General features: G+C 37.3%; 2 protein-coding genes and 2 pseudogenes across 2 annotated transcripts; 3 read left to right on the top strand and 1 right to left on the bottom strand.

The window, feature by feature from the left end:
• The first annotated feature begins 9,786 nt into the window (after positions 1-9,786).
• Positions 9,787-10,704, top strand: LOC101822765 (olfactory receptor 5AC1-like). Its single transcript, XM_005076749.2, has one exon. The coding sequence runs from the start codon at positions 9,787-9,789 to the stop codon at positions 10,702-10,704; it is 918 nt and encodes a 305-aa protein (XP_005076806.2).
• A 1,627-nt stretch (positions 10,705-12,331) lies between these two features.
• LOC101837072 lies at positions 12,332-13,135 on the bottom strand (annotated as a pseudogene).
• Positions 13,136-21,291: 8,156 nt separating this feature from the next.
• LOC101836820 lies at positions 21,292-21,925 on the top strand (annotated as a pseudogene).
• A 1,403-nt stretch (positions 21,926-23,328) lies between these two features.
• On the top strand, positions 23,329-24,258 carry LOC121132782 (olfactory receptor 5AC1-like). Its single transcript, XM_040750296.1, has one exon. It carries the CDS (start codon positions 23,329-23,331, stop codon positions 24,244-24,246), a length of 918 nt encoding a protein of 305 aa, XP_040606230.1. The 3' UTR covers positions 24,247-24,258.
• Positions 24,259-24,583: the final 325 nt, after the last annotated feature.

Here is a 24,583-nt window from a genome sequence, read left to right on the forward strand (position 1 = left end):
GGGCAGCATACAATCCCACTGCCAGATAATCTAGGAAACAGAACCTTCATCCAGCAAATGATGAAAGCATAGGCAGATACTCACAGACAAACACTGAGCTGAATTCCTAGAATCTAGTGTCAGAAAGAGAGAACTGATAGGCAAAGGAGTTAAGAGGAGCAAGAGTTTCTAACCTACAGAAACAGCTGACCTGAACAAGGGGGAGCTCTTGGATTCCAGATTGATGGCTGTATAGAAAGCATGGGACTGACCCAGACCTCCTAAATGTGGGTGTCAGTGAGGAGGTTTAGGTAATCTATGGGGTCTTGGGTAGTATTTATCCCTGGTGTACAAATAGACTTTGAGTGCCCATGCCACAATATAGGAGGCTCTCTCAGCCGGGACTCTTGGGGGAGCGCCTAGGCCCTGCCCTGGATGAAATGACAGTTATTGGATATCTACCATGGAGTGCCTTACACTCCTTGGGGATTGGACTGGAGACTGGGTGAGGGACTGAGCGACCTGGTGGGAAGGGAGGAGGAAGGCAGGGAGAAGGAGCAGGGATTGACATGTGAAACAAGATTGTTTTTAACCTAATAAAAAATAAAATTAAAAAAATAAAATGGTAATGTCCAATGCAAAAAGACAATTGGACCTTTTTTTTTTTTTTTTTTGGTTTTTTCGAGACAGGGTTTCTATGCGGCTTTGGAGGCTGTCCTGGAACTAGCTCTTGTAGACCAGGCTGGTCTCGAACTCACAAAGATCAGCCTGTCTCTGCCTCCCGCGTGCTGGGATTAAAGGCGTGCGCCACCAAAACCCGGCGACAATTAGACCTTTAATACAAGATCAGTACCTTTAGAGGATTGGATCCCAGTTATAATTAATATTTAAACTCATGGCCATGATGATGATACAAGGATAGGAGATGTGATAGAAAAATCATATCGTATTTATATCCTACCTTTTTTCTTATTAAGAGTACGGTCAATAGCAGATCAGTACCCATCCCAAGTATACACACGGACTCTGGACTCCCATAGAACAATGTGAGGTGCACTCTCACCCTGAACTCTTGGGGAAGGGTCTAGGCCCTGCCCTATATGAAATGACAGACTATGGACACCCCCATGGAGGGCCTCACCCTCCCTGGGGGAATGAGGGGATAATGGGGGGATGGGGGGAGGACACGGGAGGAGGGGAGGGAAAGGGAGAGGGACCTCTAACTGACTTGTGAAGCAACCTTGTTTCTTATCTAAATTTAAAATGGAAAAAAAAGTAGACTTTATATGTTAGAGCCACAAACATAGTTCCTTTGCCAGTTTAGTGAGGAATTCTATGACCTTTGTCCATAATATTTTAATTTTTCCCTTTTAGGAAGTATTTAAGTTCAGCTTCTCATTTTTACAATATATTTTATCAACTATGATCTTGAAAAATTTTACAACTGCATTATTCACTCATATCCTCCAATATCCATTATATTCTATTCAATTGAATAGCCTAATGAATTGTATTAACAGTTTTTCCAATCCTAAATTCATTGACTCAGCATAGTGTTATTCTCAATGAAATATATTTAATTATACTTCTACTGCTTACCCTTAAAGTAGAATTTATGTTAGACATTGCTATAAATTATACATTAATGTTATTTATTAATTATATTATAATAGTGATTTTTAAAGAAATACTATATATGTATTTTAATTATTCTTTATTTTTGTTAATTCAATACATGCATAAATATAATTATGATAAAAAATAAAAAAAAAGAGTACGGTCAATAATCTACCTTTTTATCTTAATATATCTGTTTCTTTTTTTAAAAAAACCTTGAATCTAATCCCCTTTGTTCAACTTTCTTTATGACAGTAACCAACAACATTTTGTAACCAATTTCCTCAAACAACGACAAATATCTATAACCCATTGACAAAAATACCCATCCCCCCCACCTTAAATTTTACCTTCTTAAAGTTACTTCCTGTTGTCTGGGGGCAACCATGTTTTTCGGGGATCCTGAAAAGATAACTTTGGGTGACTGTCCAGACATCCAGCTGTTTTGTCATTTCTCACATTTTTTGGAAGTTGCTTGATCACATTTCCTGTTTACTCAGTTAATATTATTTCCTTCTCAGGTTTATGAGGGAGTTGAAAACTAGACAGTATAGTTAAAGTTTTCATTGTTTACAAGACTCAGAAAAGAAACTCACTAAACAGGTATAAAGCATAAACATTTGAGAGACATTTAAAGGTAATTTGATAATGCAAATTAGAATACAAGAACTCAAATTAGGTACAAGAATTTGAACTCACCGAAGTAGGTTAAATAGTGAAGTATTTTCTCTGACTTTGTCAAATCAAATGGACTAGACATTGTTGACAAACTTATTGCAGGTATATATTACGTATACTTATTGTACTTACTGTATATAGTTTTTCTTATGTTAGTTTGCATCATTTTTCTAGTTTCCACTTTATTGATTTTGGCCCTCAATTTAATTATTTCCTGGTAACTGCTCCTCTGGGGGTGATTTTGCTTCCTTTTGTTCTAGAGCTTTCAGTTGTGCTGTTAATTCTCTAGTGTAACTATTCTCCAGTTTCCTCATGTGGGCACTTAGTGCTATGAACTTTCCTCTTAGCACTGCTTTCAAAGTGTCCCATAAGTTTGGGTATGTTGTGTCTTCGTTCTCATTGAATTCTAGGAAGTCTTTAATTTCTTTTTTTATTTCTTCTTTGACCCAGGAGTGCTACAATTGTGCATTATTCAATTTCCATGGGTTTGCAGGGTTTCTGCCATTTGTGTTGTTTTCGAATTCTAACTTTAAGGTGTGGTGGTCTGCTAAGATACATGGAGTTATTCCAATTTGTTTTGTACCTGTTGGAGTTTGCTATGCTGCCAAATATGTGGTCAATTTTTGAGAAGGTTCCATGTGGAGCTGAGAAGAAGGTATATTCTTTTTGTTTGGATGGAGTGTTCTATAGATGTCTGTTAAACTCAACTGGGCCATAACTTCTATTAGGTCCTTTGTATCCTTGTTAAGTTTCTGTCTTGTAGTCCTGTCTAGTGGTGAGAGTGGAATGTTGAAGTCTCCCACTAAAAGTATGTGAGGTTTTATATGTGCTTTGTGTTTTAGTAATGTTTCTTTTACGAACGTTGATGGTTTTGTATTTGGGGCATAGATGTTCAGAATTGAGACTTCATCTTGGTGGATTTCTCCTGTGATGAGTATGAAGTGATCTCCTTCATCTCTTTTGATTGATTTTATTTTAAAGTCTAATTTGTTAGATATTAAGATTGCTATCCCCACTTGTTTCTTGGGTCCATTTGATTGGAAAATCTTTTCCCAACCCTTAACTCTGAAATAACATCTGTCTTTGAAGCTGAGATGTGTTTCCTGTATGTAGCAGAAGGATGGATTCTGTCTTTGAATCCATTCTGCTAACCTGTGTCTTTTTATAGGCGAGTTAAGACCATTAATATTGAGGGAAATTAATGATCATTGATACTTCATTCTTGTTTGTTTTGGAATGGTTGTTGTTGTTGGAATTGTATGTAGATTTCCACCACTTTTTCTTTTACTTGTACGTGAAGTGGGATTATCTATTGCCTATGTTTTTCTGGTTGTAGTTAACTTCCTTGGGTTGGAGTTTTCCTCCCAGAATTTTCTGTAGGGCTGGGTTAGCGGATATATGTTGTTTAAATCTGGTTTCGTCATGAAATATCTTGTTTTCTCCATCTATCTTGATTGAAAGCTTTGCTGGGTATAGTAGTCTTGGCTGGCTTCGTGATATCTTAATGTTGGTAGAACATCTATCTAGGACTTTCTGGCTTTCCATGGAGAAGTCAGGTGTAATTCTTATAGGTTTGCTTTTATATGTTACTTGGCCTTTTTCCCTAGCTGCTCTTAATATTCTTTCTTTATTCTGTATGTTTGGGGTCTTGATTATTGTGTGGCAAGAGGACTTTTTTTGTGGTCCACTCTATATGGTGTTCTGTAAGCTTCTTGTGCCTTCATTGGCATGTCTTTCTTTAGGTTGGGAAAGTTTTCTTCGATTATTTTGTTGAATATGTTTTCTGGCCCTTTGAGATGGGTTTTTTCACCTTCTTCTATACCTACTGTTCTTAAGTTTGGCCTTTTCGTTTTTTTTTTCAAGGTAATTTTAATTGATACTTAAAACAACTAGTGTTTTGTATTCTTTTTTAATCATTTTTTATTTTAATTTTAAATAGCTTGTTTTACATGTCAATCCCAGTTCCCTCTCCCTCCCCTCCTCCCGCACTCCCCTTCCCCCCCTCCCACCCTATTGCCAAATCCTTCCCCATAGGGGATATCTAGAGTCTGTCATTTTACTCTTGGTAGGGTCCAGGCACTCCCCTAAGAGTCCAGGCTGAGAGAGCATCTCTCTTTGTGCTATAGGCACACGAAGACAGTTTGTATACCAGGGATAGACACTGATCCACAGCTCAGGGCCCCATAGGTTGCCCAGGCCTTCTCGCTGACACTCACATTTGGGGGGGTCCAGATCAGTCCCATGCTGGCCTCCCCACTGTCGGTCTGGGGTCCAAGAGCTCTCCCCTATTCAGATCAGCTGTCTCTGCTGGTTTTGCCAGCCCATTCTTTGCCAATTTGCTCATCACTCCTCTCTCTCTGTCACTGGGTTCCTTGGGTTCAGTTCAGTGATTAATTGTGTGTTTGCCTCTGCTTCCATCAGTCACAGGATGAAGGCTCCCGGATGGTTATAGACATCAAGTTCATTATCAGGGATGGGCATTCGAGGTGGTCCCTCCACTATTGCTTAGCTTGCCAATTGGTATTATCCCTTTAGATCACTCGAGGTCACTCTGGTGCCTGATCTGTCTTCGAACATATGAATAGGGGGAAGAGAGAAGTTTGGCCTTTTCATGGTGTCCCATATTTCCTGGATATTTTGTGCTAGGGATTTGTTGGACTTATACTTTTCTTTGGTCAATGAATCTAATTCTCCTAGTGTATCTTCAACACTTGAGATTCTCTTTTCCATCTCTTGTATTCTGTTGGTTATGCTTGCATTTGTAGTACCTGACTGTTTTCCCAGCTTTTCTATTTCCAGAATTCCTTCAGGCTGTGTTTTTTTTTATTGTTTCTATTTCAGATTTCAGCCCTTGCACTGTTTGAATTGTTTCTTGGAATTTTTGCTTTGTCTTTTCTTCCATTTCTTGCATTTTTTGGATTGTTTGTTCTTCCATCTCTTTAAGGGGTTTTCTCATGCCCTCTTTGATGGCCTCTATCATTTTCATGAAGTTGTTTTTTAATGTCATTCTCTTCTGGTTCATTTGTTGGGGGTGTTCCAGTCTTGCTGGTGTAGAGTCTCTGGACTCTGATGATGTCATACTGGTTTTTGTGTTGCTCCTTCTGTTTTTATATTTTCTCCTTCCCATCTGTTCTTGCTGTGGGTTCCAGAAGGTGTCTCTTCCTCTCCTGGGGGGTGTGGGACCAGGGTTCCCTTTTGGTGGGTTTAGGCAAGTTCAATGTTCTGGTAGCTCTCCACTTCTTGGTCTCGTGGGTGGAGAAATGGACTGGGATGCTGGGGTGGTTTAGATCCCACTGGGATGGATGGGAGCCCCAGTGGTAGACCCCAGGCACAGGAGTTTGGCCTGGAGCCAGGCCCTGATAGTCTTAGTCAGGTGGTAGGAGCAGGAGACTAGGATGCTGGGGTGCCTTGGCTCCTGCAGCTGGGATGGAAGCCACTGTTCCAGTCCCCAAGTACAGGCAGGTGCTCCATAAATGGGTACTGGTTTACCTAGACCGGTGGGTGGAGCAGGAGACTAGGGTGCCTTGGCTCCCTCCGCTGGGATGGAGGACCTAAAACAAACTTTTAAAAAAAATTTAAATTAGAAACATGCATGCTTCAAATGTCAATCCAAGCCCCCCCTTCTCACTCCACCCCCATTTCCCACTCCTCACCCCTAGCCCAATCCCCACATCTTTCCACAGGGAGGGTAAGGCCCTCCTTGGGGGGACTTTTAAAATGAGTGAAGTATATGTGCAGCAAGTCAATTTTCTGGCAGCATATACTGTTTAAAACGCAGGAAATGCATACATGAAAGTGTTATTTCATTCACTAGTTATCAGTGAGATTGAAGCAATTTCTTTTCATTGTGTTTTACATCATTTTATTGCATTAAGTATTTTTTTTTAGAAATCTTTATAGAGTGAACCACATTAAAATTGTTGGTTTCATAGGTGAGAAATGTTTGTGCATTGGCAAAGACATCATTCAATAAGAGTTTTTCTTGTTGTAAGAAGGTTTTTTGGGAGGACCTATTTATTTATTTAATAATTATTATTTTTTTATTTAGGTTAGAAACAATCTTGTTTTACCTGTCAATCCCAGCTCCCTCTCCCTCCCCTTCTCCCCCGCCATTCCCACCAAGTCCCCCACACAATCTCCACTCTGATCCCCAGGGAGGGAGAGGTCCTCCATGGTAGATCTCCAGTAACTGTAATTTAATCCAGGACAGGGCCTAGGCCATCCCCCAAGAGTCCTGGCTGAGATAGCATTCCATACTGTCTATAGCACTCAAAGTCTATTTGTACACCAGGGATAAATACTATCCAAGGCTGTCTCATTAGAGTGGTTAAAAGTAGCAAATTATATGGGAACTTTTGGTGATTGTTATAAAAATAAATAACATACACATTCATATGCAATATATATGCCTTCATAGAAATATTTTGCAATGCAGGACAACATGTTTGTTGCTTAGAAGTACGTTTGGATAGCAAATCTGTCATATCACTAAAGCATATTGATGAAGTAAGCATTTAATTTGACTTGTAATTGACCTAAATCTTTGTTTTTGAAAAAATAGACCATAAAAGGACAGTTACAATGGTGCTATTAGTTTTGATCTGCTTATTAGTGAACAATGCCCAGCAGGTTGGATTTACCCTACAGGGAGTTTTTGCTAGCATTTAGGGAGTTTCAATGTTCATCTCACAAACAGGATTGAAAAGGGGAAGAAATAAATATCATAACCTCCAAACTGTGTTTCTTAAGGAAAACTGACATGGGAAGAGCAATTCTTGATACCTTTGTAAAGCTAAATCCCTATGAACTCACAGTTACCTGTTTGTGAACCAAAGATTTGATCTGCATCATGAGATTTTGTGAAGTCCTTTCAGGTAACCTTTCTGCTATGCTTCTTATTAATAACGTTGGGGAGTTTAGCTTTAGAAAACCTGATACATTATGGTGAAACCTTAAACTAAACATCACACACTTGTATATTAATAATAGTAAGTCAAAGTTGGAATTGAGATTCACAAGTTCTGAAAGTTCGGGCTCTAATACATTAAGTAATATAATGTCACAAAATCAATCTGTCAAATATTCAGTGCATTTTAAAATGACTATCATTTAAAAATATCCTAGAATCCAAGTTAAATCACTCAGAGTTGTATAACATCTAGGCTGTATCTCAATTTGTTCTTGGTTCACACAGAATTCTTGGAAGCATGAAGAAAGGAAGAGTCTACCACACTGGAAACATCAGTTACATTAGTAAATTTTTGCTAGATAAAATTTGTAGTCTTACAGTTTTGGAGATCAGATGTTTAAATTTACTTTAAACATATACCTTCCATTTAATGTCTTTATAAAACTAATACAACTGTAAGCATAATTCATTTTTTAATTCTGTAAGGATGGAAAGGAAATATTTCCCTGGATAGTTTCTCTATTTAAATGAAGACAAGTCCCTAGATAACTTTCTATGTAACATTCAAGTTCTCCATATTTTTCTTCTTTAAGAGAATTCTTAACCTCCATGCTTTTTCTTTAACTCTATATTTCAATAGCTTTCCATTTTTATTTTGGATTGTAATGAAGATTCTTGGAAAATTTACTTTCAGAAGACCACAGATTTGAGCATGAGGTCTTTAGTTAAATTCATAATGAAAAATATGTATCGGTACACACCTATTTGTCTGGTCTTATAAGAACACATGATTAACTATTGTTTAGACATTCATGCCTGCTATTTAAGGTTGACCTGTTCATGTTTTAGTTTACTAATGCAGTGTTGTATATATACAAACCACATTATGTATAGGATTCTTCATACTTAGGTATTACAGAAATGCAATATGAAAGTGGTATCTTCAACTCTATCCTCCTTGGTTTCTACTGGTTCTATCTTCGTTCCCTGGCTTATTGTACTCATGGATGCATGTTGATTTTTTGTTTTTTTCTGTCTTTGTCTGTTATGTATATAGTCATTACCAATTAATTTGTTTCTGAATTTTGGTCACATGATTTTATTTTACTTTTCTTTTTGATTACTTTGTAATAAACAGTGATGGTGGTGGACATTCTAGCTCCCTACAGGAGACATCTGATGTTTGGTTTCCAAAAGTATCATCTGCTTAGAATCACATATTCCATCCCCTGGGAGTGACTTCCTGCAGTAGAATGAGCATGGGCTCTCCCTCATGTGTGCAGCATGGCCCACAATCTTAGTGACTTTTCAGGTCTCTGTGTTCAAATGACCAATGAAAAGCAACTTAAGGAAGAAACAGCTTTCTTTTTAAAAATGAATTTAATGTATGTACTGTTTTTATATCTTTGTGTGTTTTGCCTACTGGTTGTCTGTGCAACTCATGTGTACCCTGTATCACTCAGAGGCTGGAGGAGAGTTTCAGATCCTCTGGAACTGGACCTATATATGGTTGTGAGTCAGTAGGAAGGTGCTGGGAACTAAATCAGGATTATTTGGAATAGCAGCCAGAGCTCTTAACCACTAAGCCATTTTCCTATCACATTAATTTCTTTCTATCTCATTGTTTTCTTTGTAAGCATTACAAAATTCAGCACTTAAATTGAAATGCAATTTTAAATTTCTATCTTATTACTTAACCATTAATATGTTAAGATGGAAGAATCATGGGCATAAGTAATATAGATATATTTTATGTATATTTACAATATAAAAATTTTGAAAGACACACACACACACATATATATATATGAAATGAGCATAGAAAGGATATCATCATGAAGAAGAAAGATGATTAGAAAAGAGGGAGGAAAATAGGAGATTGTCTTGGGTTTATATTCGAAGTACATAATACAATACAAAGAAAATTACATTATATAAGCTACCACTTTGTATAATAATTATTTATTAGTAATAAAATACAAATATTTTCATGGGAAATTGTAAAAGACTTTGAAATTGAGCTAGTGTCTCTTTAAGACATTTTAGTATAAATCTAGCAAGTGGCATGTGCCTTTCTTTAATCCCAGTACTCTGGAGACAGAGGTATGTGGGTCTGAGTTAGAGGCCAGCCTAGTCTGCAAGTGAGCGCCAGGACAGCCTGGGATACACAGACATACCCTGTCCCAAAAAATAAAAACAAATAAGTCATCAAAAAGACATTTTAGTATTATATTTATTATGTATTTTTTCATTCTAAATTCTGTATACAGTTTTTCTCTCTCACACAGACATGCATATAGTCACATACACACACAAGTATACACAATTTACAATAGTTTCAAATATGTTTGAGACCAGGTAAATTAGTGTCCATGGTCTCATTATTTCTTTCAGATAATTGGATGCTGAAACTTTATGCATTAAAACTATACAGAAAATATTTTGTTCCTGGTATATTAAAAGGCAGAAACATGACTTCTTATCTATTGGTTGTGGAGCCCCTGAAGGTCAGGACAGTGGCCTCTGTCTGATCCTATTCTTACTGAGTCTTAGCTACATAAAAAATTCCTCCGTCTTTTCAGTGAGCAGCTTGAGCAGGTGTGATGGAAGGAAACTGGACCCAAGTGACTGCGTTTGTGCTCAGAGGAATAACAGATCGTCCAGAACTGCAAGTCCCCCTCTTCCTTGTGTTCTTCCTCATCTATGTCACCACCATGGTGGGCAACCTGGGCTTAATCTTTCTCATCTGGAAGGACCCCCATCTTCACACTCCTATGTACTTTTTCCTTGGAAATTTAGCCTTTGCTGATGCCTGTTCTTCATCCTGTGTGACTCCAAAGATGCTCATGAAATTTTTAGACAAGTATGATACTATATCTCTGGGTGAGTGTTTCTCCCAATTTTATTTTTTTTGTTCAAGTGCCACTGCGGAATGTTTCCTCCTGGTAGCAATGGCCTATGACCGCTATGTAGCCATTTGCGACCCTCTGCTCTATCTAGTGGTGATGTCCAACAGACTCTGTGTGCAGTTCATAAGTGTGTCTTATCTAATTGGACTTCTACATGCCTTACTTCATGTAGGATTGCTATTTAGGTTAACTTTTTGTAGTTCCAATATAATTGATCATTTCTACTGTGATGTCTTGCCACTCTATACAATTTCTTGCACTGACCCTTCCATTAATGCACTGGTCATTTTCATTTTTGCTATTTTTATACAGGCAAGTACTTTTATGAGCATTATAGTTTCTTATATTCGTGTGCTTTTTGCCATCCTGAAAACGAAGTCTAAGAAGGGCAGAAGCAAAGCTTTCTCCACCTGTAGTGCCCATCTGGTGTCTGTCTCTTTGTTCTATGGCACCCTCTTTATCATATATGTGCTCTCTGGATCTGACACAGAGAATTACCAGGGTAAAATGTATTCATTGTTCTACACTGTTATCATTCCTCTGTTCAACCCCTTTATTTACAGCCTAAGAAATAAAGAAGTTTTATGTGCCTTGAGAAAACTCACAAAATGATGGCTATTTTCTGAAAACTTCAAGGTGTTTCCTATCACTAGATTATCTCAGTTAAGGTTCGTCATAATATTTGGTCCTGTACTTTGCATATAATAGGGAATTTTTACATAATGTTAAGGAAAGCAACAAAATGTAGACTAAAATGTCATCATTATTATTGTTATTATTACTATAAAAATTATGAAGTGTTTAAGGAAAGATAGAGCATGAATTGTTTCTGAGTTCACTCAAAGGAGAACTTGAATTATCACAAAAATATGTTCACAAGTTTAATAAATTCCTTTCCTAATACATGTGTTTGTATATTATTGGAACAGAATTCCAGATGTGTATATTCCATTTCTATTTTTCATTTATTGATGATTTTTGTTTTACACCTGTATGAATTACTCATGAATATAAGTATCACCACTGTGCCCTCTCATCCTCCTCCCACCTCTGCTGATTCTCTTCCTACCTTCATGTCTTTGTTCATGCAGGCATCCTCCTATACTGTATGTTCATAATAGCAATCCTGAAATCAGAAGGTAGAGCTTCACAGAACTGCCCCCTTCCTCAGGCTTTTACATTCCTTCTGCCCACTCTTCCATCATGCTCCTCAGGCCTTGGAACAGGTGCTACAGTTGTCCCATTCAGGACTGTGGACTCTTGAGCTGCTTATTTTCAGCACGATGGCTAGTTTTTTCCTTAAAGCTGTGTTATTGGAAATTTTCATAAAAGAGTACAGTACTCACACCACTTTCATGCCTCTGTCTTCCCCTCCATTTTTTTTTCCTGTCACCTACATGGTCTCACAATCCAAAGCTGTGTTTTGAGTCTCTGTGTTGCTCGTTGTCCTCCTACATTAAAAAAAGTTTCTCTGATCAAGGTTGTAAACTGCACTAGTGCTTGGCTAATAATACATGTGTCTGGAAAGTAGTTCGATCACATGTCCTTTTGTCACAATAGTGAGTAGTAAATTCTACCCCACAGGATTTGTGACCTCCCTAACCAGGAAGATTTGGTCATGTTTCCTGTACCAGGTACACATTTCCTTCCTTGGAGTAGTGATAAACTCCAACCAGTAAGCCATTGATTAGCCCCTCACAGTCATGCTGGTACTGAATCAGTGGACATACCTTGCCTGACAGGCATCAGGGACATTGGTGAGTGTTACCCTCTGTATCCTCAATAGCACCCTCTGGTACTGCGAGGCCTAGGGCTACTCTGCAGGGAGAGAACTTCTAGCTCAACTTCAGTCTGTTGTGCTCCTGTTCTGGATCCCTATGAGAAGATGCAATAACTTCTATTTCTTTGGATCCTCTGGGGCCTCTGTAGTTAGCTCACAGAGAGTTTTCAGGAACCTGACAATTACATTTTCCTTAAAACACCCATGGGTTCTCTTGTCAGAATTGACCAGCAGTCAGAGGGCCTCAATTTCAACTTCTTTGATTATAACTACCTATATTGTTAATATTCCTAACTAGCTCTCAAAATAGTAGTTTTCCTTATTTACTGAAGTAAAACCTGTTATTTTAAATTATCTTAATTGTTTTTCTCAGATTTCTTGAAATGTAGTTACAAAATCCTTATAATAGGAATCTATATATTTAAACATATGAAGCTGTTTAATTAGGTTGATAACAATTTAGAAAATCAGTTCGTGAGGCTACATCCCGTTTGTCAGAGTGAACTGAGACCTCAGGTAGCCCTGATGCTGAGGAACACCTTTGATCTTTAGCAAAAGCTGTTGAGTCCAGGTTTTCTTATCGACCTTGTGCTGCTCTATAATCTCATATTTCTCCTCTGTGTCGAAGATCTCACCCTCCTGGTGCCTGGGCTTGCTCAGCTGCTTCTTCTTGAAGTAAGCATCAGTCAGGTGTTTGGGGATTTTAACCTTGCTAATATCAACTTTTGTAGAGGTGGCAATGACAAATTTTTTGGAGTGTTCTTCGCAGAGGAACTCCGTTCATGGCAAGAGGTCCTGTCACAAGCAGCAAGCCTCTGCCCAGCTGCTTCAGGAAAACCACCCTCTTGTCCCTGTGGCGACCGGTGCGGATGATCAGGACAATCCCTGGAGTGATGCTGGCACGCAGCTTTCTCGCGTGCTGACTGAAAGGTTTTTTTTCCATGGCTCAGTAGCTCCCAAGGAACATCTTCAGTTGGATAATACCTGGACATTTTTTGAAGCTTAACCACCCGGGTTCCACCTTTCTTGTCACCACCAAGTGGTTTAGTGACAGTAACCAGCCCTTCTCCTTTCTCTTCTTCTTTTCAGCCTTGGTTTTTGCAGCTGAGTATTTTCTTTTGTGCGGGGCCTTTCTGGAGTACATCGCAGATCGTTTTTAATTTGAGGGTCACCCTTTTTGGCTGCAGCGGCATCACCACCAGCCTTTTTGGCTGCTGGATTTTTCTCTCTTGTGTCAGGCTTCTCAGATTTTTCACCCACCATCTTGCAAGACGAGAAAGAGCGAATATTTTTATTTTTATAATGATTCTGTACACACACAACACACTGTACTTGTTGGAGTCTTAAAAACAAAACAAAACACCAAACCCACCAGTAGTAGCAGTTACCCTAAGTATTCATTTTTTAATATTCAACATCAGATATCATAAGGTTTTACATTTTTCTTACTTGGCACTGGTGACCTTGTCTTTTCATGGACACTGTCTGATACTGCAACTTTCTACAGGTCGTACTAACTTTCGATTTCTTGGGTCAAATCTCTGTATACATGGCATGCATCCCATAACCTTTTGATCTGCATGCTTTCCCTTTGGATATGGTCTAGTTACCTTACAGCAGCTGGTTTCTATATAGCTTTTTCATGCACCCATAGCTTTCAGTTACTTTTCCACAAACCACGTTTTCCCTCTCCTTACTTCTCCATTCGCATTTGTACCTTCCCACCCCCTGGTATCTATTTTCATGTTTTACTGTCTCCACCAACCCCTTTCCCCCACATCCCCACATCCTGTGTCTACTCTCTTGCTTTCTGGCCTGTAAAGATACCCTCTCAATCTTAATCACACAAATAAAGATTTTAAAATTAAGATTACCAATGGGGAGTAACATGCAGATTGGTCTGTGTGCCTGAGTTACTTCATTTACTATAATATTTTTAGCTCCAACTATTTTTCTGGAATTTACATCATTCTTTTGGTTTACAGCTTAATTGAACTGAATTGAATTGTGTGTGTATATATAAAATATATATACATATATTCTCACATGTTAATTTTTCTATCCATAATTCACTGACTGCCTTGGTTGATTATATTTCCCAGATATTGTGTACAAGGCAGCATGGTCATGGTTGTTCTGTTATCTGTATCAGAGAGTGTAGAGTTACTTGGGCATATGCACAGAGGGTGGTATAGCTGGGTCTCATGATATTTCTTTTTTAGCTATTTGAGAAACCTTTGTATTGGCTTTGCTGGTTGCTGCACTAGTTTATAGTCTCTCCAGTGATCATTATGGTTCCTCTTTCTCTATGTCACACCAGCATTTATTTTCATTTCTAAGTTCATTTTTTCTTTTGTAATCCCACAAACAAAATGTTCTTTGTTTAAAATCCTTTCATTATCTTCTCCTATTCTCATCATCTCTCACCAAATACCTTCTTCTTCCCAAGTTGATGCCTCAATTTCATGTTTTTTTTTTGTGAAGGTTAGGGTTCTGAATAAATCAGAGTTTATTTGAAAGAGGACAATATATGCATGACTACACTACTGGATTATATGACTGCATTCCTCCCTGCAACCCTTAAATGCCTGTAGTTCCTCTGAGAGTGAGGTCACATGATCCATTCCTCCATTCATGATGAAGTTATTCATGGATCCAGTGCCATATAGGTTTTGTGTGGGTAGCTATATTATCTGTTCATGCATGTGATAGCCATGCCTTCCATTCTTAAGCTTTTATACTTTTGGCCCCTCTTTCTGGAATGCTCCCTGATACCAGGGAGCTGAGAGCTGAGAGCTGAGAGCTTAACAGTCATTTGTCAAGTGTTGCCAACTTCAAAGTGAAGCTTTCATCACCAAGGATGAGAGCAGCACTTAGGATAATTTTCAGGGCATTTTGACACCATATCTTTTACCAAAAGCAATCATTAGTAGTTTCCCCCAGGGGATGTATGATCTCAATAAGTGCCAGAAAGGAGTTTTTATGGACTATGTTCAAAGTTCAATGAGAAAGTTGTTGTTGGCCCTTGCCATACCACTATTTCACCCATGGGCAGATTTTTGTTCAGAAGGTAGGTGTCTTAGTTTAAATGGTTCACAGCCAGTTAAGATAATTAATTGCCTTTTCCCCAAGAATCATTATAGCACATTCCTGTGGTATTATATTGTTTATGATCTAATTAAAAACTTGCCTGGATATAGAATGTACAGGTAGCCACAGTCATAGAGGCCAGGCAATGGTGGTACACATGTTTAATCCCACACTCAGGAGACAGAGGCAGGTGGATATCTGTGAGTTCATGGCTACCCTGGGCTACTGAGAGTGAATTAGTCTAAAACTAATTAAAGGCCTTTAATCCCAGTACTAGAGAGATTATAAGGAACTCAGTGCAGTCTTAACAGCAGTCTGAGATTTGTTGAGGAGCAGTTCAGTCTAGAGATGTAATCTGAGGTTTGGTGGATCGCTCCTCTGGTCTGAGCATTAGTAGAGATGTGAACTCTCTGGTGGTTGACTGCTTCTCTGATCTTCAACTTGAACCCCAATGTCTGTCTCTGGGATTTTACTATTTTTGCTGCACATTACAGCATGAGAAAAGATAGTCAGGAGGGAGGAAGTTTCTCTGTCAGTCAAAGAGTGATTTGTGTCTTTTCTATGATCATAGTGTGTGATGTCTTCAGCAAAAAAGAACATACTGTTTAACTCACATGGGCAATGAAGAACAGAGTTTGTTCAGGTCTCCAATCCATAATGAATAAAGACGGAGACCATGGCCAACACAAAAAATTTGTGTAATAGCTCATGTCTTCTGAGAACAACATTGTCTCCCATGAATGCTATCTACATTCAAACTCCTTTCACAAATAATATTTTTAAAACAGCAACCAACTAGTGTGCTTCCATAGGACTTTAAAATTCACACTTAGATTAAAATAATATTTTATGTGTATGTGAGTTTGCCTGGGTGCACGCATATGTGTATGCATCTCATATCTCTGTGAACCCTTGGACATCGGGAGAGGGTTTTAGATCCCCTAGAACTGGAGTTACAGGTGCTTGCGAGCCCCTTTGTGAGTTCTGGGAACAAGCCTCTCCATTACTTCCTCTTTCCTTTTTAGGTTTGTGATTTTACTGTGTTTTATTGCATTTTGTTTTTAACAATATATTAATAACAACAACAACAACAACAATATATACAAATGGAAACAGGTGAATGGGTAGAAGGTGGGAGTTGCATGCATGAAAATATTACCTGTATTCGCCAGTGGTCAGGGAGATCAAACCATTTGTTTATTTTGTTATTTTACAGAGTTTTGCTTCTTTAACATTTTTAGATATTCTTTCTCAGTGAACCATGCTAAATTTGTTGGTTTCATATATAAGAAATGATTGCATATATATACCATATGGTTGAATAAAAATTATTCTTAATGACAGAAGGTGTGAAATAATCTACTAACTTATTTCTAGATGCTGAATTCTCACAATATTTGTTCAAAGTAGCAAATACTATGGGAAAGTTTTATAACTGCTATAAAGAAAATTAATACACATATTCAAATATAGCATATATATAACCATATAAAGATTTTTTTATGAAGTGTATTATGTGTGTCGTTCAGATTCAGCTTTTGGTGGAAAAGTAGTTACATCACTTGAGGAATCTCCATGGAGTAAACATTGCATTTATTTTAATTGGCCTCTAACTTGGTAGCTTGAAAGAACTCAAGCTCATGTAAGACCAGTTACTCACTGGTTAGTTTTGATTTGCTGATTAATGAACAATGCACAACAAATTGGCTTTATCCTTTGGGGAGTTCTTGATAGCGTGGAGTTTTTATATTTAAATGGTGTTGAAGATTGCAAGAAATAAATGCCATTCTCTCTAAAATGCTATTCTTAGAGAAAACTGGTGTAAGAAGGACAGCTGTCACTGAGACCCTTGTTCCTGCAGTGTAAGTGTTTTTTTGAAGATGTAAGTCTTGTGGCATCTATGCCTATGCACATTTCCATCATTATTGGGTGAAAAGTATTATTTTACTCCAGTTTTAAACACTTAATCATTTTTATACCAACAGTTTCTCATAATTTATATGAGAATATAATGGCATGTGTCAATTTATTTGAAAATATTTTTTCAGGAGATTTATCTCACAAATGGGACATAAAACATACCTAGAAATCTAAGTGAAATGTTTTGTGTACTTTCTCTGAATTTCCATGCTTTCATAATTATGTGATTATAGTCTAAAGATTTGAGATCAATCATGTAAAGGTACAAGAGTCTGTGTGGTCAACCTCTGTGTTATGGTTCTCATTAAAAATGATAAACAATCATAGTCTCTTAGGATATTTGGGGAATACATGTTAGAAAAGCCAACACATTTCTTGAGCCCTCAAAACAAGCTTTATGAACTCTTTTGTGCATAGTAGTAATTATGACAGAAGCGAACTTGGGGTAATTGTACTTTACTAAGAAAGTGTTATTCAATTGATCTGTTGAATGTTTTATTAAGTAAAGCATCCTTTCTGAGTTTTAGTTTGAAAGTTTTCCAGAATCAGGAACACCTTCCACAGTTGAAGATCATGTAGTTTGTGATTCCTTAGGCTGACTGTATTTTCATCCTCAGCAGGCTCTAGGCTTATGTAGTATTCCATACAAGAAATAAGGAAGAATTAATATAGTCTTCCATGTAAGAAGTAAGGAAGAGTTTGCCATATCAGTTACATTGGTTTTATCAGAATTTCCTCTTCATTTTATCTAAATTTTCATATAGTATATTTTGATTATATTTTTCCCTTTTCTCAACTCATCTTAGATCCTCTCCATCTCCTTATCCACTCAAATTTGTGATCTTCCTTCCTATCTCTTTAAGAAAACTAGCTACAGGGGAAAGTCTACAATGCCTCAAACCTGTACAAAGTACTATGGGCAACTGAGAAAAGCTGGGAATGGGAGAGGTGGTCTTCCTCATAGGAGAGCACAACAATCAGTTGTCCAGTGCCAAAGGGTCAGTCCTGAAAACTACACACAAGTAACATCCAGACTGAAAAAGCTATATTTAGAAATATATTTATATATTTTATAGATACATACATGCTATAATAATTATTGAAAAAGAGGCCATGAGTTTGAAAGAGTAGAGAGGGGCATATGATAGGGTTTGGAGGGAGGAAAGGAAAGGGAGAAATGCTAAGATTAAATTATAATATCAAAAACAATAAAATTCACAAAAAAGAATCATACAGCAGAGGAGATTCCAGGAAAGCTCAAGGAAGAGTTGGATTAATAGACAAAGAATGCCCGTAGCCACTAGCGGTCAAAATGGTAAAGAGAGGGGTTTTCCCTGGGTCTCCAAAGGGATTGCAGGTGTCTCACAGTCTTGAGTGTCAGCCAGTGATGCTGACTTTAGACTCCTAACATCAGAAAACATGAAGTGAATGCACTTTGGTTGTTTTAAATTACCGTTTTTTTATATAGCAGATATAGGAATCCAAAGAAAATACTTTTTTTCCAGTGAAAGTATCCAAAACTATCGATTTTAATGACATAAGTAGTTCATGCTTTTGGGAGAGCCCTGGAGAGGATTTTGTCATGAGCCGAGCTCCTGGGGCTCCACATTTAGAGGATTCAATGAATAAAAAACAAATGTTTCTGACATTATGGATCAAGATGAGCAGAATCCAACCCCAATGGCTCTTTTATAGTAATAGACTGTATAGGATTTCTGAATGGCGGAGACATTTCAGGAACACTAGAGATATAAACATTATTTTATCTCTCTTCCCATATAAACATATCCCCACAGAAACATAAACACAGAAATCAATACAAACAAAAGAATGGTAAGAAAAATAAGAATATTTGATAGACATGTATAGTGATAATTTTCACAAAATTATTACACAGACATCAATTTCTTGGTTAATGTGTCTACATGCTTAATAAAACTCCAATTTTTATATTTTCTCATTTCCAATAAAGATGGGAGAAAATGCATCTAACAGAAAGCTTTTCTGTTTAAGTGGAACAATTTTTCTCTTCTTTTTTTATTTAAAGTAGAGCTTGTTTTATATGTCAATCCCAGTTCCCTTTCCCTCTTCTCCTCCCCTGCCCACTACCAATCCCCTGTCCCATTCCCTTTCTGCTCCCCAGGGAGGGTGAGGCCTTTAATGGGGGATCTTCAAAGTCTGGCACATCATTTAGAGCAGGGGGAGGCCCCGTGTGTCTAGGCTGAAAGAGTATCCCTCTATGGGGAATGGGCTCCCAAAGCCCATTTCTGTACTAGGGATAAATACTGATTCACTACCAGAGGCCCCATAGACTTCCCAGTTCTGCTAACTGACACCCACATTCAGGGGTCTGGGACAGTCCTATGCTGGTTTCCCAGCCATCAGTCTGGGGTTCATGATCTCCACCTTGTTTAGGTCAGCTGTTTATGTGGGTTTCTCCAGCCTGGTCTTGACCCCTTTGCTCATCACATCTCCTTCCCTACAACTGGGTTCTGGGAATTCGACTTAGTGTTTAGCTATGGCTGTCTGCTTTTGCTTCCATCAGCTACTGGATGTGGAACAAGAATTTTACACATCTTTCTATGAAGTATTTCACTTCTTCATGTTTCTATCTTCTTAAATTACATTTTCATAAGCTCTACATTTAATTTGACATTACTTTTTAAACATAAAGTAAATTTTTTGAGAAAATTAGTTGTTTGGAACCACATATTTGAGCATGAGCTTATTTATTAGCTAATTTTATAAAGAACTGGTGACTATGATAAATCTAAAAGTTCAAGTTGACAGAAAAGCCATCTGATTGACCAAGATGTTAGTATTCAGTCATCTGTACTGGTCTGTCCTTGGGGTTCTGACAGGATACACCTTCAGCTGCAGCCATTAAGAGCATCACCTGCACCTAGTCACTGTTACCTTTTAAAGGGTTCTTCCCACCTCCCATCCTTCTCTCTCTCTTTCTTTATCTCTCCTTATCTCTTTCCTCTTTTCTCTTTCTCCCCCTCTTTCCTCTCTCCTGATTCTGGAGGCCAGTCTTTCCCCCTTCCTTTTCCCCCTTTTATGATCCCTTTCCCTAATTAAAAAAACCCTCTGCTTGAACCCTGGCGTTTTTCTGTGGTGCACCACTTTTGTTTAATTACAACACAGGATGTTTCAAAAGAATCTGTCTATCCCTATATCCCTATAAATTAAATCCTTAGTCACTTAAGCTTGCCATTTCTATTTCCAAACCCCTATTTTCAACTATCAATACAGGGATGTTAAAGTATAAATTGTGTTATGTACAGAATATTCATACTATGTAGTTACATAAATGTACTATGATGTTGATTTTAATTCCCTCCTCCCTGGTTTTCTACATCATGTATTCTAACTTCCTTTATTTTTTACATTTGTGGGCACCAGCAAAACTTGCAATTTTTCTTCTTCCCTGATTAATCATTAACAGTCAATTTCTTTCATTTTCCATCAGTTAATTTTCTATATAAAAATTATGATGTGGCATTTAAGTTGAATTCAGATATTGAAAACCCTATGTATCTATACTTTTTTCTTTTGTAAGATGTAATCTCATCTGCATTTTTGTAATCTCATTCTTATATTGCATTGAGAAAAATTACAAGTCTTATTAAGTCCATGGTTCTTTTTATGAATGTATATCAGATAACACAATAGTAAGAAAGAGAAAAGAAGAAAACAATATAAGTAAGATTTTTATCACTATCTTGTTACTTGATAATGTCTTTGGATGAAATAACAATCTATGTAACAAAGAAATACTAACTTTTGGTCTTAGATAAAATATTTGAAAGTTACATATGAAATTAAAGTGGAAATGATATATTTTTGGAGGGAAATAGGACTAGAAGAAAGGGGAAGAAAAATTGAAGCGCCTCTTGAGAAATGGGTATGTTCAAAGGGCACTTTACATTTCAACTGAAATACCATTTGGTAAAACAATACATTGCATAGTGAATATAGCCTCATTAAAATATATCAAAACAGTTCACGAGGAATTGAAAAAGAGACTTTTCACATTCACTTAGGTTTTTAAAAATATTTTAGCATAAAATGTACTATATATTTTGCCATTGTAAATTCTGTCTGTATACAACCTGTCTGTCGTAGGCATGAGCATCATTTGCAGTAATTGAGACTCAGGAGCATAAAGCCAAATCAATGTCCTACTCATTTAGCTTTCCCATAGTTGCATGTTAAGATTTTGTTATATCACAATACTTTGTGTTCCCAGTACATTTTTAAATGCAGAAACATTACACTTTCATATTTCTAGACAAAGGAAGAAATGCAGCATAGATTCATGACACTAGAATGTGATGCCATTCTACCAGTTTTACTCTGATTTTATGTCCCTTCCCTCTCTGAAGTGAGCAGCCTGAGCGGGTGTGATGGAAGTAAACAGGACCCTGTTGACTGAGTTTGTTTTCAGAGGAATAACAGATCGTCCAGACCTGCAAGTCCCTCTGTTCCTGGTGTTCTTCCTCCTCTACATCACCACCATGGTGGGCAACCTTGGCTTAATCTTTCTCATCTGGAAGGATCCCATCTTCATTCTCTCAGTTACATTTTCCTTATAAGTTTACCTTTAATGATGCCTGTATTTCATCCACAGTAACTCCAAAGATGCTTAAGACATTTTTAAATTATAACGACATTATAACCCTGGGTGAGTGTTTTGCTCAATTTCATTTAATTTTTTTTGTTATACTGGAACTACTGAAATTTTCCTCCTGGCAACAATGGCCTATGACCATTATGTAGACATATGCAACCCTCTGCTCTATCTTGTGGTGATTCATTAATAAGTATGTATATATAGTTGGTTTTATAACCTCTGGGCTTAATGTAGGGTTATTATTTAGCTTAACTTTCTGTAAGGCCAATATAATTGATCATTTCTACTGTTTAATCTTGCCACTCTATTCAATTGCTTGCATAGATCCATATCTTAATGCATTTATTGTCTTTATTTGTGTTTCTTCTGTACAAATGTGTGATTTTCTAGGCTCTGTTTTCAAATGACAATGAGAAGCAACCTAAGGAAGGAACAGCTTTCTTTTAAAAAATGAATTTAATGTATTCTTTTTATGTTTTTATGTGTTTTGTCTATTAGATGTCTGTGCACCTCATGTGTGCCCTCTGCCCTCAGAGGCCAGAGTAGGGTGTCAGATCCATGTAACTAGACCTACATATGGTTGTGAGTCAGTAGAAAGATGCTTGGAACTGAACTGGGAGCATTTGGAATAGCAGCCAGTGCTCTTAACTACTAAGCATTTTCCTATCCTGTTTATTTCTATCTCACTGTTTTCTTTGTAAGCATTGTGAAATTCAGCTCTTAAATAGAATCCAGCTATTGAAAACATTGCCCTTTCTTTTTACTGTTGTTTCACTTGTAATGTTATATTCTGCCTTCATTTTGAAAATCACACTCAAGAAATGGAAAGGAATTTACATCTCCCCCCATAATTTTGTTGAGAAGAAAAACAGAGGTCTACTAGACAGCCATAATGGTGTAGCAAGCAGAAAAAAGGAGAGATGAGATTTTAAATTTCTGTCTTATTACTTAACCATTAATATGTTAAGATGAAAGAATCATGGGCATAAAGTAGTACAGATATATTTACAATATAAAATTTTTGAAACAAATGTGTATATATATATAATGAGCACAGAAAGGATATCATCATCATCAAGAAGAAGAAAGATGATTAGAAAAGAGGGAGGAAACTTGGAGATTGTCTTGGTATATATTCAAAGTACATAATACAATACAAAGAAAATGACATTATATAATCTTATATAAAAATTTCATGGGAAATTGTAAAAGACTTTGAAATTGAGCTAGTGTCTCTTTAAGACATTTTAGTATAAACCTTGCACAGTGGCATGTGCCTTTAATCCCAGTACTCTGGAGGCAGAGGCATGTAGGTGTGAGTTAGAGGCCAGCCTAGTCTGCAAGTGAGCGCCAGGACAGAATGGGCTACACAGACATACCCTGTCTCAAAAAACAAAAACAAATAAATAATCAAAATACATTTTATTGTAAAATGTATTATGTATTTTTCATTCTAAATTCCGTATACAATTTTTCTCTCTCACACAGACACACACACAGTCACATGCACACACACACATATATACAATGTATAATAGATTCAAACATGTGTGAGACCAGGTAAATTAGTGTCCATGGTCTCATCATTTATATTTCAGATAATTGGACGCTGAAAGTTTATACATTAATACTATTCAGAAAATATTCTGTCCCTGGAATATTTAAAAGGCAGAAACATGACTTCTCATCTATTGATTGTGGAGCACCTGAAGGTCAGGACAGTGGCCTCAATCTGATCCTATTCTTACTGAGTCTTAGCTGCACTAAAAAATCTCCATCCTCCTTGTAGTGAGCAGCTTGAGCAGGTGTGATGGAAGGAAACTGGACCCTGCTGACTGAGTTTGTGCTCAGAGGAATAACAGATCGTCCAGACCTGCAAGTGCCCCTCTTCCTGGTGTTCTTCCTCATCTATGTCACCACCATGGTGGGCAACCTTGGTTTAATCTTTCTCATCTGGAAGGATCCCCATCTTCACACTCCTATGTATGTTTTCCTTGGAAATTTAGCTTTTACTGATGCCTGTACTTCATCCTCTGTGACTCCAAAGATGATCATGAAATTCTTAGACAAGAATGACATGATATCTCTGGGTGAGTGTTTCTCCCAATTTTATTTTTTTTGTTCAAGTGCCACTGCAGAATGTTTCCTCCTGGTAGCAATGGCCTATGACCGCTATGTAGCCATTTGCGACCCTCTGCTCTATCTAGTGGTGATGTCCAACAGACTCTGTGTGCAGTTCATAAGTGTGTCTTATCTAATTGGACTTCTACATGCCTTACTTCATGTAGGATTGTTATTTAGGTTAACTTTTTGTAGTTCCAATATAATTGATCATTTCTACTGTGAGATCTTGCCACTCTATACAATTTCTTGCACTGACCCTTCCATTAATGCATTGGTTGCTTTCCTCTTTGCTATATTTATACAAGTTAGCACTTTTGTGAGCATTATAGTTTCTTATCTCCGTGTGCTTTTTGCCATCCTGAAAACGAAGTCTAAGAAGGGCAGAAGCAAAGCCTTCTCCACCTGCAGTGCCCATCTGATGTCTGTCTTTTTGTTCTATGGCACCCTCTTCGTCATATATGTGCTCTCTGGATCTGACACAGACAATTACCAGGGTAAAGTGTATTCATTGTTCTATACTGTTATCATTCCTCTGCTAAACCCCTTTATTTACAGCCTAAGAAACAAAGAAGTTTTAGGTGCCCTAAGAAAATTCACAAAATGAAGATTATTTTCTGAAAAAAATCAAGGTGTTTCTTTTCATCTACAGATTCTGTTTTTACTTTATCATAATATTTGACCCTGTACTTTGCACACAATAGGGATTTTTTTTACACACAATCAAGGAAATCAATAAAATGTTGACTTAAATGCCTGTCTTCTTCCTATTATAAAAATAGCAAAGTCTTTAAGAAACATAAAGCATGAATTGTTTTTGAATTCCCACTCAAAGGAGAACATGAATTATCTACAAATTATATTCTTCATAAGACTAATAAATTCTTCCTCTCTGATACATGTGTTTGTATATTATTGAAACAAAACTGCACTTGTGTGTATTT

This window comes from Mesocricetus auratus, unplaced genomic scaffold (genome assembly GCF_017639785.1).
Source record: "Mesocricetus auratus isolate SY011 unplaced genomic scaffold, BCM_Maur_2.0 Super-Scaffold_100008, whole genome shotgun sequence".
NCBI classification, from domain to species: Eukaryota; Metazoa; Chordata; class Mammalia; order Rodentia; family Cricetidae; genus Mesocricetus; species Mesocricetus auratus.

Excerpts from the sequence above, each read along its gene's own strand:
- LOC101822765 (XM_005076749.2), top strand. The coding sequence starts at position 9,787 with ATGGAAGGAAACTGGACCCAAGTGACTGCGTTTGTGCTCAGAGGAATA.
- LOC121132782 (XM_040750296.1), top strand. The coding sequence starts at position 23,329 with ATGGAAGGAAACTGGACCCTGCTGACTGAGTTTGTGCTCAGAGGAATA.